Source organism: Lynx canadensis, chromosome A3, assembly GCF_007474595.2.
Source record: "Lynx canadensis isolate LIC74 chromosome A3, mLynCan4.pri.v2, whole genome shotgun sequence".
Classification (NCBI taxonomy): domain Eukaryota; kingdom Metazoa; phylum Chordata; class Mammalia; order Carnivora; family Felidae; genus Lynx; species Lynx canadensis.
The window spans coordinates 15256092-15276859 of NC_044305.1; the positions used below are offsets into that span (position 1 = coordinate 15256092).

General features: G+C 45.2%; 1 protein-coding gene across 1 annotated transcript; it reads right to left on the minus strand.

Annotated features, from left to right (window-relative positions):
- Nucleotides 1–14946: 14946 nt before the first annotated feature.
- PI3 (peptidase inhibitor 3) lies at nt 14947–16512 on the minus strand. The gene is made up of 3 exons (XM_030308964.1): nt 16405–16512; nt 15350–15595; nt 14947–15113 (listed from the first exon to the last, which is right to left on the minus strand). The coding sequence occupies exons 1-2, from the start codon at nt 16478–16480 to the stop codon at nt 15351–15353; spliced, it is 321 nt and encodes a 106-aa protein (XP_030164824.1). The 5' UTR covers nt 16481–16512; the 3' UTR covers nt 14947–15113; nt 15350.
- Nucleotides 16513–20768: the final 4256 nt, after the last annotated feature.

Genomic DNA, 20768 nt, shown 5'->3' on the forward strand with positions numbered 1-20768 from the left:
CAAGCAGCCTCTGTGGAGCGCAACAGAGGGCTCGATCTGTGAGATCATGACATAAGCCAAAATCAAGGGTCTGATGCCCAACTGAATGAGCCATCCAGGTGCCCCCAAATTAATTTTTTAATAAAAAAATTTCCTGCATCAATAGTAAACAGCTACAGCCTAATAGTCTGTGAGGAATGTTTGCCACCATCGATGAATTTATTAATATATTGAGAGAGGATGCAAAGAGAATATTTCCAACTTATCTAGAGAAGTGCAGCTTTCTGCAAATGTGAGAAGGGCCTGAATAGTCCAAAGAGCATTCCTTTACTTTGACCCATGGAATTGGCTAGTGGACAGACCACAGGACCAGTGAAGCATCCTAATAGTGACCATGTGTGGATTCAAAACACCATGGAAGGTGGTTCTGAAGGAAGGATGGCTTTGACAACATATTTCTAATCATTCTATCCTAAAATCCTGATCTACTTGTAGGGAATGCCATACGTAAAGGGAAAGATCAACCAAGCTTTTTATGTAAAGAACAGAGATTAAAAATTACTAAGTTGTCAAACATAATTCATGTGGGCTAAATGGTTTCACTAAGCCATTCTGAGCTCCTACCAAGGTTATGTGTGTGCCCCAAGGGTGGTAATATCAAAAGCTGAGGGGCAAAATTTCTCTTGGGCAGAGACCTGAGCAGATTAGGTTGAAATGTTCCTGAACTATAATTGTCTACAGTGCCTATTGTGCCCTAATTACCTTTGTACTCCTTCCTGCCATTCCCTCAGGAAAATACCAGAAACCACTCTGTTCCAAGTGGGCCAGTAGAAGAAAGGATCTGACAGCATTAATTTTAGTTATGAATCCAAGAACAAAATCTTTGTCGCATCCTGTGTGCAGAAGATACAGATAAAACAAAGGGGCTGAAGATTTGCAAAAACGAACCAGAAAATCGCAGACCAAAAATAGCATGAGATTATGATATTCATATTAGAATACAATTCAGGGGTGCTTAGGTGGCTCAGTTGGTTAAGTGCCCGACTCTTGGTGTCAGCTCAGGTCATGATCTCATGGCTGTGGGATCGAGCCCCACAACAGGCTCTGTGCTGACAGCAGGGCTGACAACATGGAGCCTGCTTGGGATTCTCTCTCCCTCTCTCCCTGCCCCTCCCCTGCTCTCTCTCTCTCTCTCTCTCACTCACTCTCTCTCTGTCTCAAAAAAAAACTTTAAAAAATAGAATTCAATGAAATTTGAAAAAAAATGCATTTCAAAATTTAAAAAGAATGTATTGATACAGATGAAAGAAGCAATCAGTGTTTTCAAAAGCATAAAAATGGTATTATTGGTGAATAAGTCCTTGGTATGATGTCTTGATAGGGAAAGGAAAAGCTCCTCCTGGAAAAATCAAGAAGAGGGAGGAAAATATTAAAATATGTAAAATTTGATATGAGAATGGGAAAATAATACACCCAAAGGAAAAAAGAGGGGAATTTTACAGTGTTTTGCTCAGTTCAATGCAAAATTACTTGACAACATAGAAAATGTTACAGAATGAATTACCTCATTGCTTTAAGAATAGATAGAAAACCCGAACTGTACAAATATGAAAGAGGTACAGGAAATTGTCTATTCATCTCTTGCCTTAGTGCCACAAAGCGCTAGGCCTAGATGATTTAATATAGAGCAACAGGATGAAAGAAATCATAGTAGAAAGCTCCTGCAGAAGCTTCCTTAAGACTGTGGAAGAAGAAATGGTTGCGGAGAAAGTACAAGCCCCACATTAACATGTACAGGAGCAGGATGGGTGACAGGGACATTCACCGGGCTGATAGTTTGGATCAGCTGATACAGCAAAGCCCACCCCTCTCTACCACTTGTATTTGGAGTAGTGTTCATCTCCAAGAGTTTTACATCTAGCAAAACTACCCATCAAAAATGAAAGAGAAATTAAGACACTCCCAGAAAAATAAAAAACTGAAGGATTTCATCATTGCTAGACATCACCTATGAGAAATGCTAAATGGAGTCCTTGAGGAGAAATTGAAGAACACTCCACAGTAATCCCAAGCCATAAAAAGAAACAAAGGACAATAGTAAAGGTAAATATTTCACCCACATTCCTGGTTACAGCTGCCATAATAATTCAGCGTATACATATGCCACCATTGATTAATCACCCTCCTTCCTGTGTGTGGGCATTTAGTTTGTTTCCAGTACTTTGCACTTGCAAACAATACTGCAATTAATACATTTATTTTAATTCCACACTTTGGCTTATATTGTTCTATGGGTTTGTAATTGCTACTGGACAAGTATCACTTGCCACCGGAAGGTATAACCCTATACTTTCGTTCAGGGTCAGGCTAAACTAATGTGTCAATGGTTGTTTTGAAAAACTCCTAAATCTCCCTGCCTTGGTCTACCTCCTGTGGAAAGAAAAATGATTTGAAATCAGAACAGATAGTTCCCATTCCCAGCTCTGCTCCTGACTCCTAAACAGTTTTCCCATCTGTAAGGAGGATGCGGTTTTCTGATCCTGTCCACAGGGATTTCAACTCCAAACTCAATGTAGGGTTGTGGCTTGCGGTATCTGTTATGAGCTGCAAAGAACCTGGATGCCTGGGGACAGACACACATGGCTGGCTAGAACAGAGTCTGCAAGATCCTGGAAAGTGGCTCAAGTGTAGCTAAGCTTATAGCGATACTCGTTCTTCTAACCCCGGGGTGCACAAAGACCCTGGAGAGGGGGTATCTGATTCTTTGTCTCAGCAACAGATAGGTGGTACTGGGGAACTGTGGGTCTCTTGTGGAGGGTGGTGTCAAACAATGACCTATTTTCTGGGCTCTTTACTCACAAGCCACACTGAACACTATCTCCAACACAGCTCCATGGATGTAGCTCAGAGATTCTGCCCAGGGTAAGAGGCAGTCTGTAACAACAGAGAGCTCTGAAGCTCTCCCCCCAAAACTGACTTTATTTAAAACAGAACGTGGGAAAGTTCAAGCCTATAGGTGTTCTTGAACACAATGAAGATTTTGGTGGGAAGCAATTAAGAAGAAGGTGGCAGCTCCGTGAGAGCAAAAAGCTCAGTGACAGGCCAACTAGTTGACTAATTTACAACTAGTAATTCCCTGAGAGATTCATGGAAAAAGAACCCTCCTGGGTGGGAACAAATCTCAAAGACTGACCTCATAGACTACTTCTGCAACGGGGCTCAAATAATTGATAAAACTGTGAAACAATTTCTGCCACAGGGAATGTTTGGAAAAAATAGAGCAATCAATTGTCAATTTCGTGGAGCCTACAAGCTGGGTGTGATGCTGACAGCCACACAGCTTAACAGACAGCCTGGAAGAATGATGGTGATCTTTCTAAAGTAACACTCACAGGCTGGGACATGGGAAAAGACCTAAGCTTGTTAGAAATTTTCAGTATTTGAGTGTTTTTGGTATTTGGAGGGATCCAACGTGCTCTCAACCAGGGCAGTTTTGCCCCCCTGAGGACACCAGACAATGCCTGGAGACATTTAGTCACACCACAGGGGGGATGATCTAGGCAGAGGCCAGGAATGTTGTCAAGCATCCTACAATGCACAGGAAAACTCTGATCCCCACAAAAAAAAAGAATTATCTATCCCAAAATGTTAACAGTGCCAAGGTTGAAGAATCCAGGGATGGGTGTCGTGGACCAATACTTGTGTTCATCAGGGACAGTTAAGGAAAGGATGTGATTGGGTGTTGAGTCCTCCCTGAAAGGAGCAGTGTCAAGCAGACTTTGGTCAGCTGTACTTCTGCATCTTAGTCTTTTTTTTTTAATTTTCTTTTTTACATTTACTTATTTTTGAGAATCAGAGACAGAGCACGAGCGGGGGAGGAGCAGAGAGAGAAAGAGACACAGAATCGGAAGCAGGCTCCAGGCTCTGAGCTGTCAGCAAAGAGCCCGATGCAGGGCTTGAACCCACAAACCGTAAGATCATGACCTGAGCTGAAGTTAGACGCTCAACCAACTGAGCCACCGAGGCGCCCCTGCGTCTTAATCTTTATGAGACTTTGGTTCTTCCAGTGACTCTGTTGCTCACAATACCTAACGGTGTCCTAATCCATAGATTCCAGATTCTCAGCAGGAGATCTTCGGCTCTTGGTTTTATTTTGAAGATCAATTTTTTAAACCAGGAGTTTGTTTTGATTTTTAGTTTATTTACTTTTTAGAGCCCATTGAACATATTCGGCAACATGCTTGCAATCTTCTAACTGGAATTTCCCATTGCAATTAATGTTTTCATAGCAAGTGCCCTATTTCAAGTAGAAGCCTATTTATGAAGGGACAGGACAAGTCTCCCTTTACTCCAGCTGTTAAGTCCACCCACAAAATTGTTTGAAAATTTTCAGTCTATTTTTAAAGGCTCTTTATCTTTATTTTGTTACAGATTTGGTTCTTTGTGCAGTTTACCCTTGAGAGACAGTGTTTCTGAAATGGCCCTAGTGTGTTTCTTGCTTTTCTAGTGCTCTCAAGGCCATTTAAAATAAGAAATTACCATATTTCATAGATCAAGTAACTTTCCTACATTCAATAACCAGTGAGAAAACATAGCAAAAGATAAGATTCCATTCACAAAAACAGACATATATATATATATGTAATTTGTTATTATATATATATATATATAATTTTTTATTATTATTTTAGAAATAGTGTGCAAGCATGGGAGAGGAACAAAGAGAGAAAGAATCCCAAGCAGGGCGCACCCTCAGTGCAGAGCCCCATGCAGGGCTCGATCCCACAACCTTGGGATCATGACCTGGGCCGAAATCAAGAGTTGGATGCTCAACCTACTGAGCCACACAGGCGGCCCAGATACACTATTTCTTACACTATAAATTTGATGCATTGCAATGAAATAACCAATAGTTAGGGTTCTAAATGATTTAAAATTGTTCTAAATGCCACCTGATAAAGAAAGCATTTGAGATTTGCCAGGACAAAACTGATGATAAATTATCATGGGAGGAGTTACCCAATGACACATTTTCCCCCTTGTGCTAGACTGTCAGGAATTTTATTTTATTTTGTATTTTATTGAGGTATAATTGACACATGACATTATATTAGCTTCCAGTGTACGGCTTATGATTAGATATAAATATGCACTGCGAAATGATGACCACAGTAAGCTCAATGACACACAAAATTTTTTTTAGTGTTTATTTATTTTTGAGAGAGAGACAGAGTGTGAGCGGGTGAGGCACAGAGAGACAGGGAGACACAGAATCCGAAGCAGGCTTCAGGCTGCCTGGAGCCCAACGCAGGGCTCAAACTCATGAACCATGAGATCATGACTTGAGCTGAAGTCAGATGCTCAACTGACTGAACCATCCAGTGCCCCAGCTCAATGACACATATTAATGCAACCAAAATTATCATAAAAATACACCAACATAGTTAGGACATACAGTAATGGTGGGGGCATACAGACACATGTCGATGGAAGAAAAGGGAAATTCAGGGCCTATAGGAATTTATAAATGGTAAAGGCAGAATTCCACATCACCAGAGAAGTGTCAGAAAATTCAGTACATGATATTGAAAGAGATGGTCAGCAATTCCGGCAGGAAATACTGGATTTCTGTCCCATCCATTATCTCAAAACAAGTTTTAGATGATGAAGGATTTAAGTTATAAAAATACTCAAAGAAAACATGACTACAGTTTTGTATACTACTGATATGGAGACGACCTTCTGAAAGCCAGTTGATATAGCTAAACACATACAAATGGAAAACTTTTGTAGGGCAAAAATCAATCAGAGAGTAGGAAAAACAATTCGAAATTGGAAAAATAAGAGTAAAGACATATGATGGAAATATACATTCTATAATGTATCAAAAGACTGTTTATAAAATAATAAAGAAAAGAGATGACCTAATAGAGAAATGAGGGGCGCGTGAGTGGCCCAGTCGGTTAAGCATCTGACTTCAGCTCAGGTCATGATCTCGCGGTCTGTGAGTTCGAGCCCCACATCGGGCTCTGTGCTGACAGCTCAGAGCCTGGAGCCTGTTTTGGATTCTGTGTCTCCCTTTGTCTCTGACCCTCCCCCATTCATGCTCTGTCTCAAAAATAAATAAATGTTAAAAAAAAATAAAAAATAAAATAAAATCTTAAGCGAATAAACATGACTCCTTTTTTATTTGGGCCTATGAGACTGGTTCCCCACCACTGATTTGGGCCAATTCCATCTGTCACTGGCCTTTGCCTCCCTTACTGTGAAATGGGTGGCTTTGTCGCTTAGGACCTTCCTTGCTTGAGAAACACTCCAAGAGTCTCAGCAAAGGTCTCTCTGCCCTGTAAGGAGGAAATTGGCAAGAGAAGAGCAGAAAGATCAATGTGAGGACATCAAAATGATGCAGAATGCCTCGTGATAATGGCTACCTGGGCCTTTTGTGCACTGTCTTCGTATCTTCTCCCCAAACCTACATATCTTTGATTCTACTCTTTGTCTTGAGTGATGTTGTGACCATGGAATGCCTGCTGTGAACTTGATTTCTGGTTCAGGTAGAATGAATAGATCAACAAGTCTTTTTGGAAAGGCTACCAGTCCCCCAGGGTTAGTCAGCTAGTCGGCATCCTATGGAAAGAGAAAAAACAGTATCGGGACAGGTAGTTCCTGGCCCAGCTGTGCCCTTGACGCCTAGTGTGGACTTTGATGGCTCCCCTAGGCTTCAGGTTTCCCATTGCAGGAATCTGGATTATGGCAAAGGGGATTTCCAATCCAAATGCAGCAGGGGGTTGCAGCTCAGGGCATCTGTGACAAGCTGAGAAGCACGCGGTGTCTGTGCATGACCCTTGTCACGCTGACCTCCTCGGGGCAGACACACATGGCTGACTGGAACAGAGTCTCCTCGTCCGAGGATATTCTGGACAAGGAGAGCCTAGAAAGCGATCAAAGAATGTCCAAAAATTATCAGTGACCCTGCCTTTTCAGCCCCCAAAGTGCACACAGAGCCTGCAGATATGACATCAGGGTTTTAGCTCAGCAAAAAAACTCCTCAGCTGGAGAACGTTATGTCTTCGGGAGAAGCGCGGTAGCAGTTGAGCTGTTCCCAATTAACCTCTCAGGGTAATTTCACTAATATCACACAGCCTCTCATTTCCCACCTTTCCCATCGTCAGCACTACATGCAGAGTTAAGAGGCAGTGGGTGGTTTCGAGGATGCCGGCCAAGAGGCCTTGGAGACCCTCCTGCTCCGATCCCCTTCCTTTTCACACGTGGTTCAACTACAGGCAGGAAGTTCGGCCAGACCCTTGAGGTGGGAGTGTTTTAGACAACGTTCATTTCTTGACTTCTAAGCGTACAAACACCGTTCCTGTAATGAGGGAGTCTCCTGCCAGGCTAGTCTTGGCAGTGGGAGGCTGAGGCCAGGTCCCCCGAAGATGATGGAAAGTCCAGATGCCTGCTGTCCCTGCCTTCTCTGCAGCCACCAAGCAGAGCACATGCACGGACAGCACAAACAGCTGTGCTTCAAACAGCACATGCACGGACTGTCACGGATGTGAGGACTAGTGGTAGTAAACCGTAGACACGGGGACAGAAAGAAGTGAGGATTTATTCCGGCAGCCAATGGCTGCAGCATCTCACTGCCAGGGAGGGGGGTGAACACGATGGCCAAGGCTTTGGCCACGTAGGCTAACAAGATGTGACGTCAGCTTGCCCGGAGGCAGCAGTGCTGTGCTTTATTGTGGTTCAGGAGGAAAAGACCGTGGGACAGTGTTATTGAATGAGTGTTCCCATAAAAACACCAGGCTGCAGACTAGGGAAGACCAAGCACCGTGTAGTGTGGAAAAGCGGAGAAAGTAAACCAGGATTAAAATAGGAGCAGACCGGAGTCGGGCTCTGTGCTGACAGCTCAGAGCCTGGAGCCTGCTTGGGATTCTGTCTCCCTCTCTCTCTGCCCCTCCCCTGCTCACATTCTGCCTCTCTCTCTCTCTCTCTCTCTCTCTCAAAAATAAAACATTAAAATTTTTAAAATAGGGGCAGAAGGGGCGCCTGGGTGGCGCAGTCGGTTAAGCGTCCGACTTCAGCCAGGTCACGATCTCGCGGTCCGTGAGTTCGAGCCCCGCGTCGGGCTCTGGGCTGATGGCTCAGAGCCTGGAGCCTGTTTCCGATTCTGTGTCTCCCTCTCTCTCTGCCCCTCCCCCGTTCATGCTCTGTCTCTCTCTGTCCCCAAAATAAATAAACATTAAAAAAAAAATTTTAAAATAGGGGCAGAAAATTGATTTGGGGTTTATTAAAAGTCGCCTTGTGAAATAAATGACTGTCGAGGGAGAAACTGGTAAGACAGCTGTCTTGGTGTTTAGCTCAGTATGAGAAGGCACTTTCCCAGGACATTCCCATGGTGACTAAGGAGTGTGGCCTCTGTTTCAGACGCAGGAAACTTTATGCCATTCCCTTTGCAAATGTCACCTCAAAGAGCTTCGTGGGGAGTTTGGAACCTTATGGAAATCCACAGTAGAGAAGCTACTTAAATGTCTGTTGACTGCCCACTGTGTGGGACGCCCTTCTTATATGTTGGGCGCCCTTCTTTCTGAGTCTGTATTTGAGTCTGGATGAGAGGCAGAGACGGTTTCCCACTGCAGGAACTGAACAAACAGACTCACTTTCATTCGCCCCCGACACCCAGGGCTGCTCAGCAAATCCGAAGTTCCCCCTGGCACGTCACATCTCCCCGAGTGGCTCCAAGCAGCAAGGACGAAGGGGCATTCTTCCCCAGGGCCACACAGTATCACTGTCCACGCCAGTGCCGAGTCACGGGCACTGGTGGCCCCGGGGAGTGTGCGGCAGCCAGGTGTCCCCATCACACAGCTGTGGAACTGGCTGTGTTTCTGGCTGTAGTCACACTGGACGCTCTCGTTCTTACGATACCCCCCTCAGCCCGAATCTTCATAAATCCCTGGAGGCACATTTTGCAGACTGGGTTCTTAAGGTAGCAGTCGCTGGGACAGAGGGAGGGGCGCAAGTTCCATTGCAAAGTGCCACCAGCAAAAGTACCAGAGAGAAGCAGGACTGGGCCCACGAAGGGAGCCAGCGCCATGCTGACCTGACCGCGTCTCTGCCGGCCCCACCGGGAGCCCTGGAGCAAGCATTTTCCACGAGGAGTCCTCCGTTGGGCGGAAAGTACCATAGCCCTACCCTGTCCCTGGCTGGGGGGCCCCAGCTCGAGCACCAAGGTGGTGCCTGAGAAGCATTCAGTTACGCTTGAGCAGCTGGGCGGAGAGGGGCTCCTTGAAGGGGGTCTGGGCTGCACCCGTCCCAGTCAGACCCAGTGCCCGCCTTGTGCTGCAGTCACACTGGGGGGCAGTACCTCCAGATGGATGCTTTTGCGGAGGGAGACCCCAGAGGAAGGGGGTGAGTGGGGCAAACTTCAGCGCCAGCCCCTGCTGCTGGCATCAGGCCCACAGCCACTCTTCCTCGTCACCCTGCTGGTCACTCCATTCCACGGCCTCCTTGTCCTTGGCCGCCATCAGTGTTACGCTCAGTGGCTTACCTGCTGGTGCGACCAAAACCCTTCTTCTGAGGGTCACCACACCTTTCTCGGGCCAGGCCGGCTGCACTTGTCCATTCAGGGCCACACGGGGAAGATGCGGCTGAAAACCTCAGTGCCTTTGCTCTGGGCGTCTTCCCTGCTGCCCCCTGGCTCTGCCGGGCTGGTCCTCGCTGAGATCCGGTGCAGGTTTAGGAAACCTTTCCAGGTTGGTTTCATGGATCAGCTCAAGAGTCTGCCCTGGGATTCTCCTGACATTTGTCCCCAGCCCCGCTCTGTAAAGCTGAAACATCATTCCCCATCAGCCTTGAAAATAGCAGCCCGCCTGTGCATCCGGGGAGACAGTCGCTGGTCCCCTCTGTCCTCACCCTGACAACAACCACGCACGCAGCACCTGACAGCCTCCTCACCCTGAGGACAGCAGCCAGAAGCGGTGAGGAAGGAAGCTGGTCGGCCAAGTGGTCTCAGGATGATTTTGTCTCTCTCAATAGCGTGTTCCACTGCTGTACTTCATTTTATTTATTTTTGCTTCCCTTCTTTTTATCAAAGAGGGGCGCCTGGGTGGCTCAGTCGGTTAAGTGTCCGACTTCGGCTCAGGTCATGATCTCGCAGCTCGTGAGTTCGAGCCCCACATCGGGCTCTGTGCTGACAGCGTGGAGCCTGGAGCCTGTTCCTGATTCTGTGTCTCCCTCTTTCTCCCTCCCCTTACCCCACTCATGGTCTGTCTCTCTCTCTCTCAAAAAAAAAAATAATAAATAAATAAATAAAATAAACATAAAAAAAAAGCAAAGTTAAGTAGGTAGAGATTTGTCTATTTTGTAAATATTTTTAAAAATAAGATTTTGATTTATTAACCAGAGCTACTGTTTTCCTAGGCTCAACCTCATAAATTTATTATTTTGCCCATATTATTATCACTTTTTTAAACATCCTCCGGTTTACTCTGTCCTTTTTTTCCTTTTTGTTTGTGTGTGTAAATTTTGATCTACTTGTTTTTTTTTTTAAATGTGTATTTATTTATTTTGGAGTGGGGGAGGGACAGAGAGAGAAAATCTCAAGCAGGCTCTGTGATGTCAGCCAAGAGCCTGACATGGGGCTCAAACTCACGAACTGTGAGATCATGACCTGAGCCGAGATCAACAATCAGACCTTTAACTGACTGAGCCATCCAGGTGCCCCCATTATTCCTTTTTCACTGATGTAAGTATTTAAGGATACTCTCCTCTGATCTTCTGTATCCTTATTTTTTGTTGTCCGTTTGAACCATCTTGCAGTGATGGTGTGTTAAATTCTCCTGTGGGTGACCTTCAATCTATGTCTCCCTGCATATCCTGTAGATCCTGATTTTTTTTTTATTGAAGTACAGTTGATATATGATATTACATTAGTTTCAGGTGCACAACATAGTGAATCACCGATTCGATACATCACGCGATACTCACCACAGTAAGTGTCGTCACAATCTGTTGCCATACAACGTTATTAAAATATTATTGATGGGGCACCTGGGTGGCTCAGTCAGTTGGGCATCCGACTTCGGCTCAGGTCATGATCTCACAGTTGGTGGGTTCAAGACCCGCATCGGGCTCTGTGCTGTCGTCTCAGAGCCTGGAGCCCGCTTCTGATTCCATGTCTCCCCCTCTCTCTCTCTGGTCCTCCCCTGCTTGTGTGCGCGCTCTCTCTCTCTCTCTCTCTCTCTCTCTCTCTCAAAATAAATAAATAAATAAACATTTAAAAAACTGCATATCTTTACTGTGAATTGTCGTTATTAACATTAAAAATGTCCTTCTGACAATTTGAGCCACAAAACAAAATACAACCCAAAATCATAATGTCTGTAAGTCTACACTGATATAAATGGATAGTTAATTAAAAAAAAAAAAAAAAAGCAAAAAACTAAGGAGAATAGACAAATCTTCCATACAGATTAATTCCAAAGAATGTCTTGAGCCTCCTCTCCCTCAAGGAGTATCGTAAGTGTGGGGTATGCAGAGTGACTTTCTCCCTGAGAGAATAACATGGAAAGAGAGGAAAAAGAATAACTTTACAGCATAGAAGCCTGACGAACCTGACAGCCTAATCATCAGGTCAGCATCACCAGCGCTAAGTCAAGTTGGTTGTATGGACCCTGGACATGATGTGACGAGAAGGGCACTTCGCCTTGGTGGTCTTCCTCCGAAAAACCATAACCCCAGTCTAATCATGAGAAAAACAATCAGACACACCCAACAGCCTAACCAGTGCCCCTCTCAACTGTCAAGGTCATCAAAACATGGAAGGTCTGAGAAACTGTCACAACCAAGACCCTCAACAGCTAAATGTAACATGATATTCTGGGCGGGATTCTGGCGGGGGGGGGGGGGGAAGAACATAAGGCAATATGAATGAAGTATGGACTTTAGTTTGCAATAATGTATAGATATTGCTTCATTAATTGTGACACCTGCACCATAGAAATGCTCTACTCGGGACTTTTTTCTGGTATTCTCACACTTACCTGAGCCATCTTCTTGGAATGATTTTAGTTCGGTCCTAAGCTCTCCATTCCTCTCGTCTTCTTTACAGATATTTCTGGACCTCGCTTTTCTCACGGAAAGGGGTAGAAGCAAGAATTCAAGAGACGTCTCCTTGAAAATCAAAAGTCTTTTCAGTAAAGGTAATTTGAAGGTTTTGCTGTTCCCTGACTTCTGACTATATTGATGTCAGGGGGTTTATGTAGTTTTATTCTTCTTCTTATTGAATTCTATAGTTACAGAAGAATGGATTTGGAGATTTAAATTTACAAGGACACCAGCTGCCCGGGAAATCTGGTGAATTTTTTTCCTCAGTTATAGTGAGATGTCAGTGTCCACGACAGATGTGTGGATGAAGAAAATATGGTATATACAGTGGAATATTATTCAGCCATATAAAAAAAAGGAGTTCCTGGATTTTTGACAACATGGATGGACCTTGAAGGCATTATGCTAAATGAAATCAGTCAGACAGAGAAAAGCAAATACTGTATGATTTCACTTATGGGGAATCTAAAAATATCAGCTCATAGAAACAGAGTAAAATGGTGATAGCCAGGGGCTGGGAGAGGGGAGGAAATTACCTGGTCAAAGGGTACACTTTCAGTTATAAGACCAACACATTCTGAGGAGTTAACGTGGAGCTTGGTGAATATAGTTAATAATGTAGTATTATATCCTTGAAAGTCACTATGAGAGAAGAGTATTAATGTCCTCATCATAAAAATAACAAAATGGTAATTATAGGAGGTGAAGGATTTGTTAACTACCCTTATCATGGTAAACGTTTTGCAATATATACATGAATCAAATAATCACACGTACCCTTCAAATCATACCATATGTCAGTTTTATCACAATAAAGCTGGGAAAAAAGTCAATTGAAGAGGTAATTATTGGTATCTTCACCATGTGGCATCTTCCCACAGATCAGTGAGTATTCAATCCTTTTTTTATGTACCTCGTGAACATTTGTATAGGTTTCTTTTTTAAAGTTCCTCCTGCCTCTTGTTACATTTATTTAAAGGAATGATATAGGGATGCCTTGTGGCTCAGGTGGTTGAGCATCCAACTTGGGCTCAGGTCATGATCTCGCAGTTTGTGGGTTTGAGCCCCGCACTGGTCTCTGTGCTGACAGCTCAGAGCCTGGAGCCTGCTTTAAATTAATATTCTGTCTCCCTCTCTCTGCCCCTCTCCCACTTGCACTCAGTCTCTCTCTCTCTCTCTCTCTCTCTTTCAAAAATAAACAATTAAAAATTTTTAAATAAAAATAGATAAAGGAATGGTATGATTTTGTTGATAGTGTAAGTGCAATTTTAAATTTTTTATTCTGATTATTGCTTGTTTATATTAAAAATAGGATTTATCATTTACTAACTGTGTGACTTTGGGTGGTTACCAAACCTCTCATGGCTTCGATCTTTTAACGAAATTAAAGATGTGTGATAATACCCATTTGAGAGGGTTCTTCTGAGACACAAATAAGACAGTACATATAACACAGCTAGTATAGGGTCTGGAACAGAGAAATAGTACATAAAGTAATCCTCGTGGGGTGCCTGGGTGGCTCAGTCGGTTAAGCGTCTAACTCTTGGTTTCGGCTCAGGTCATGATCTCATAGTTCGTGGGTTCAAGCCCCGTGTTGAGTTCTGTGCTGTCAGCACAGAGGCTGCTTGGGACTCTTTGTGTCCCTCTCTCTCTGCCCCTCCTCTGCTCATGCTCTCTCTCTCTCAAAATAAGTAAATAAAAACGTTTTTTAAAATGTAATAAAAAAATAAAGTAATCTTTGTGCCAGTGCTGCATTTTGCACTTGTCAGGCCAGAAGTTTGGGCACGGCTCTTGCCTACTGTCCAAGATGTCCTGGTATCACAGCTTCGGTGCAGTGCAGCCGGTCCCCTGGAGAACGAGAGGGAGCCCTGGCTTGCATGCTTCTGGAAAGGGCAAAGGACACTGCACTCCCTGTTCTCTCATCCTGAGTCTCTGCCCCCCACTTCCACTCGCAGCAGGAACTCAACACAAAAAGAGTTGTCTCAGGTCCAGAATGGCTAAACTGTACTTCTGAATAATTACATCCAACCCCCTCAAATTTAACAGACAAATGAAGCTCAGGGAGGGAAAGACATTTGTCTGAGGTCATCCAGCAAGTGGGGAGGCTGGACTGGGACTAGAACACAGGTCCTCTGATTCCTAAGCCTGTGCACTTTCAACTCCAGCCCGAATTCTCCTCTTTCTGTGAGAGCCTCCTTGTTCAAGGGCAGCGGAGCAGGTGGGTCAACAGCAGAGCCATGAGGTCATTCAAGTTCGCCTAACACGCCCTGTCCACGATCTGCACTACTCGAGTCTGCCTGCCCCCACCTTGTGTGTCTCCAGAGGACACTGTTCACCGTCCACACTAAAGGATCAAGGACTTAGTGCGTCTTGTCTCCTCATTCACATCTTAAAATAGAAAGCTGGGGAGGGTATGGCTTAACCCAGAGGAATTATGGGTTAATGGAGGCATCTCAGGCACGGACAGGTGAGCAAGAGGGGATTTCCAGTGTCTCTCTAGGGCCTCTTGAGAAGATCCCTGGGGAACAAGAAAGGAAAGGAGGGAGGGCCACTGGAGCTGGTTGGTCACACTGGCGGGCTGGCAGTAGCGGGGTCAGGAAGTGGGGTCGATTGGAAAGAAACTGCCTGCTGTCTGTGCAACCTTTTGTTTTTTATTCCCTGGTCTTAGGCAAAAGGCAGCATCCCCTAATGAAATGGAGACTCCAGTTGTGGGGTCAGTTAGTGGAGTTCTCATATGAAGCCCTAGGAATGGGCCTCTTCCACCCCTGCTCTCCTTCACATCCCGCTGAGGGGAGGGACACTCAGCCCCTCACCCATTTCCCTGGGGCTTCCAGGAGCACAAAAATCATGGGAGCCAGAAGCAAATGGAGCAGAAAGTGGTCTTTTATTGCAAAGTCAACAAGAGAAGCAGCCAAGTCCGGTCTTGGGCATCCTGAATGAGAGCGAGAATGCGCTGGCCGGAGAGGGTGGTGCGACAGGGCGGGGGCCAGCAGCCCTGGGGACTTCACAGGGGCAGCAAGGACACGCCCCACCTGGCAGGGAGAGAAGAGGACCAGAGAAGTGATTCGGCAGGTCAAAGCACTCAGAGGCAGTGGAGGGCAGGATCCCGTCCACGTGACGGCCCTCTCAGGTCGTCAGTTACAGGCTCAAAGAGCCTCAGTCCCTCCATCCCCTCTCCACAGCCTCCCTCTCACCCACCCAGGCTCATTCCCATTGCTCAGCCTTCTCTGTGCCCTCGGGGTCTCCTCCTGCTCCACCAGGTTCTCACCTCACTGGGGATCCAAGCAGGCCAGCCCACAAGGGCCCTGACAGCACTTCTTGGCCCCGGGGCACTCGGTATCCCTCAAACAGCGGTTAGGGGGGTTCATCATGGCGCACCGCATCAGAATGTTGGGGCAGGAGCCAGGCTTAGTGGACACTGGAACTTTGAGCAGATCTTTGGTTTTGACTGGATCTTGACCTCTAACCGGATCTTGTCCTTTGACCAGAACACGACCTTTGTCTGTGCCTTGCCCTTTAGGAGGAACGGTTGAAAGAAGAAATGTAGCCACATTTAGACCCAGGGCGCCTGCTTCACTATCTAGTCTTTCCTCTTCGTCCAACCACTGCTCTCTGCCGTGTTTCCCAAACCATGGCCGGAGATGGGGCAGGGTCATCTGGGCTAGCTGGGGTCTGTGCCCTAGGAAAGCTGTGCTCTGGGCTTTGGGGAGAGGGTCTACAGGACCACGGTTCCCTTGGGTATCCATTTCTCCCCCCGCCCTCCATGACAAGTCCTCTCAGGAGGAGAGGCCAGACAGGGGTGACTTCCAGAGGTGAGAAGGACACATTGTAATCTCTGAGGGAACTTGGGGGGTGGGGAAAGAGCCCTGAGACATACACCAGGAGCCCTGAGCTCCCTCCTGGCTCTGGAGGTTGTCTGGACAATGTCCTCCTTGGTAAAATGGGGGTCTTCAAACGACAGGATTTCTGAGGTCTTGTTGGTGTGCAACCTCCTTTTAGAGGCTGATTACTCAGGTGCTTTCTGGGGCAGACAGGCAAACCCCACACCCAGGCCCAGATTCCTGGGGTTCCCCACTTCATTGCACATTCTGCCCAGCTATCAACCCCTGAGGCCAACGCCACATGGCCACGCTTTGTCCGGCAATCGTCCTGATAGCTCAGTCTTAGCATGGAAAGCACATGATTCTACTGGACAACTTCTGCTCTCTCTGGATACAGCGGAAGCAGCCACAGACCAAAGCATGCGATCCAGCCTGCCTGCTGCCCCAGAGTGCTCCCTGCCAGGGCCCAATCCAGCCTCACCCAGGCCATTTGTCTACTCACCTATGACAGCCGCCTGTGCTGCCAGAGTCCCAAGGATAAGGAACACCGCCAGGACCAAGAAGCTGCTGGGCCTCATGATGTCAGGAAGATGTGTGTGGCCAAGAGCTGAGGCCAGCCCGTTTTATGCTGTCCAGCGTGGCCTGGAGCCAGGGGGCGGGCCTGTGCTTGTCTCTGGCACAAGACCTACATTTTCTTAATTCTACCAGGAAGTATCCACCCCTATCCTGGGAGGGGCCGTGGGACTTTCCCCAAGGATTGTTCACAGAAGAGAAATGGCAGATACCATGTCACATCAGCCTGGGAGCTGTCCCACTTTCTCACAGAGAAGCAGGGCTGGCTGGCAGGTCCAGTGTTCTGAGTTCCCCCATTACTCCTGTTCCTGCGGGCCCCACCCAGATCCATCCTAACTGTTCACCCCTCCCACCATCAAGGCTTTTCTTTCATGCCTTCCTGGCCCTGAGAAAAACTGTTGAAGGGAAATTTGCTTTGCAAGTCTAACGACAAATCACCTCACTTTGCTATTTCAACGGGTAGTCTCTGAGACGCACCACGAAAGTAATAGGGAAGGCGGGATTCTAGATCTCACAGAGCGACTCTAATCAAACTAATGCTGGGTGAAAAATTCAAGTCTCACAAGAAAATATTTTGAATTACACGCTTGTGTCTAAGGCTCAAAACGAAGGCAAACTAATAGATTGTCTAGGCGTACTTAGATATGTGGCAAAACTCATTTACTCGGGGGTAGATGAAAATGAGGAAGCTATATGCACACAAAATTTAGGATCGTGGTTAACTCTGGAAGTGAGGGAAGAGACGTTTTGGATGGGTGAAAAGTACTCAGGTTGGTTTAAGTTTTTGGTTTCTGATAATGTGCTAGTACTTGGGTTGATTGGTGATTTCCCTTGGGGTGTGTGAGTGTGTGGGGGTCGGTGGGTGGGTGCACGCACGCGTGCGTGTGTGTGTGCGCGCACGCGCGCGCACGCGTTTCCAAGGCTACGGGGTAAATCATTTACGAATTATCTTCACTTTCCATAAACCCACACCTGTCGCTCTCTCAAGCGGTTTCCAGTCTTTTACTATTACAAAATACACATGTGACTTTTTGCATTAACTTGCAAGCTTGCTTCCCAGAAGCAGATTTGCTAGTACAAAGATTAAATGCGTTTGAAATTTTTTCCTGGCATAGTGCAGTACGGTTGACAAATGGATTTTATATTTATTTAATGTGTACGATATGATGTTTCACGTGTGTGTACATTGTGAAGCGATTACCACAACCAGGCTCATGAACATATCCATGGACTCCTAGAGTTACCATTTTTTAAGTGCTTTTGAAATTTTTACAATCTTGGCTTAATTAGCTCAGTGGGGGCTGTACCATTTTGTACCCGCACCGGCAGTGGGCGACATGTCCTGTGCCATTCCAGGCACACACGGGGCGTCTGATGTGGGGATGAGACTAATGTCTCAGTCTGGTAGGTGAGAAATGATACTTTACTGATGGCTTTAGTTAGCATCTCTCACATTTCCACGTTTGCACATTTTAGGAGCCCCTGACGTTTCTTTTTCTGAAAGCTTCTTTTCCTTTGCTCACTTTTCTATAGATTCATTAGCCCTTTTCTTCTTCATTTTTAAGCACTCTTTATATATGATGGAGAAAGGTCCTTTGTGACATGGTGTGCAAATGAAAACTTTAATGTCATGCTAAGACCTGCTCAGAACAGCTCAGGCCACTGTCCTTTCCTCGTCTTACCTGGACATTACCTCCTATTGTTTGGGGTTTTTGCATATAGTGAGAGTGTGTTCTTAATATAGTTATATTAAACAAATCTGGCTATGGTTCTGTTAAGAAGGCTGCACGTCCTATTAGTAGAGGTTCACCAAACAGTTGATGAGGGGATAGAGGTTAGGAAGGTAGGATAGGAGAAGAAAAAAAGGTAAGTAAAAGAAACAAAAAAGTATTGTTTCACCAAAAAACTCATCATGTCTGATGTGATCCTATTATACTTACAAATAGAAAAGGCATGAATATCACTAGATCTCTGTTTACTGAATCCTAGCAATGTTCACGAAATCCTACCAACAGAGAAAAACAAGTTAGAGGGTAACATATGTGTTTGATAATACTTTGGTAGAAACACATAAAACTGCTATGCATGGCTTTATTTATGTAGGAAAGAGGAGAAAGTTATGAAGGAATATATGCTACCCTATTAACATTGCTTACATCACTGTGATGGGAATAGGAAAAAGCAAGATAAGTAAGTTTTCCTTTTTTTAAAAAGTGTATTTATTTATTTTGAGAGAGAGAGAAAAGGGGAGAGGGAGAGCGAGAATCTGAAGCAGATTCCATGCTGTCAGTACAGAGTCTGATGTAGGGCTTGAACTCACGAACCGTGAGATCATGGCCTGAGCTAATATCAAGAGAGGGACGCTTAACTGACTGCGCCACCCAGGCGCCCCAACTAGGTTTTCCATCATACATACTAGTTTCTCAGTTTTTCACTTGTCACAACAAAAAGTCACTGTTGTGATCTAAAATATCAAAGAAAATTATCATCAATAATTAAAAAAAAGAATTCAAGGGGCGCCTGGGTGGCTCAGTTGATTAAGCAGCTGACTTCGGCTCAGGTCATGATCTCATGGTTTGTGGGTTCGAACTCAGCATCGGGCTCTGTGCTGACAGCTCAGAGCCTGGAGCCTGCTTTGGATTCTGTGTCTCCCCCTCTCTCTGTCCCTCCCCCACTCGTGCTCTGTCTCTCTCTCAAAATTAAATAAAAATTTTTTTAAAAAAGGAAAAAAGAATTCAAGGAAACACGTGAATGAAGAAAAGAGTATAACGGACAGTAACATCTAAATAAACTATATACATGGAATATACACATGTAACCATTGGTGCCAATGTTAATAAGGGGTGCTGAAAATATAAGTGTCATAATGTAAAAATATAATAGTGTGTGTCGGGTCTGATTCAGATGCAGTGGAAAGAAATCAGTCCAGGTAGTTCAAGCAGAAGAATCCAGCTATTGTATGAATGCATTTGATTGTAAGAACTTGAATCACATCTGCAGTCCTGGAGATGAAAGAGTCTGGGACACATAGTCACTGGATTTCCAACTGCTGCAGGAAAGCATGCTGGGAGCAGCTGAAATGCACGTCGATGAAGACACTGAACAGTGCATGCCACCATCCACTCTTTTTTTCTCCTGCCACTGTTCATGCCCCTGGTCCATCCCCTACTTACACTTCCAAACATCAGCAAATATTCACCTCCTAGAAGGAAGAGTGTGCACCTTGAGTGGGAAGTTGAGGTGAGCAGGGCTGAGAACAAGAAAGGTAAGGTACAGTGCTGGGAGGTGTCGACAGAAAAGAAATAAGAAAATGCATCCGGGAGAAGGAGGAGACGTATTGAGGAGAGAGGTCATCATCTTGAAACACCGGAGCAGTATCTCTCTGGCCATGGCTGATGGTAGGAGGCCTCTTGTTTCAGACCAGTACATAAGAATCGGGAAAAGCCCAAGTATTTAAGGAACTGCCCATTATTGTAGCAACGGAGGAGGGAGCCCTTGAGCTAAGAAACTAAGAAACCCCTTCTAACCCCCTTGCTAACCCCCCATACTCCCTCCCAACCCCCTACACCCGTACCCCCGCTCCTACTATATTCCTTTCAATAGCTGGTCCTTGAAAATCTAGTGATTTTAAAATAAGAAAGAAATTTGGAAATCACATAAGCCATACAAAAATACTAATTTTGAAAGCAGAAATGAGTCGCAAAACTTAAAAACATTTAAAATGGGATTTTGGGGTGCCCGGGTGGCTCAGTCGGTTAAATATCTGACTCTTGATTTTGGCTCAGATCATGATTTCACAGTTTGCGGGTTCAAGCCCTGCTGTGCTGACAGCACAGAGCCTGCTTGGGATTCTCTCTCTCCCTCTCTCTCTGCCCTTCCCCCCTGCCCTCCCCCCTCCCCTGCACATGCTAACGTGCTCTCTCTCCCTCTCAAAATAAATAAATAAAATGTCAAAAATATATACATTAAAATGGGATTTTAAAAGTCCTAAGTAAAATGCCACCACAAAACTGAAAAGATGGATATTCTAAAATGAACATGGAAAATTACTGAAACAAATTGAAAGTATGAAGAACCACATAAAGCAGAAATATAGAAATTCAAAGAAGCGATAGCAAGGTAGCAGGAAGATGTGAAGTGAAATCTGACGGAGCTCAGAAAAGAAATTGAAGACAAGGAGAAAAACAACGCACAAATAAAAACTAAGGAAGGAAAATAAGGAAAGCAAAGAACACAAAATAAAAATTAAAAACAGCTTTAAAATGATTACAGAGAAAGCCTTAAGTATAAAAA

Bases quoted from the DNA above. Each gene is read 5' to 3' on its own strand.
- PI3 (XM_030308964.1), bottom strand. From the start codon at position 16,480: ATGAGGCCCAGCAGCTTCTTGGTCCTGGCGGTGTTCCTTATCCTTGGG. The intron at 15,596-16,404 runs GTGAGTAGACAA...TTCCTCCTAAAG, and splicing joins AGCACAGGCGGCTGTCATAG to GGCAAGGCACAGACAAAGGT.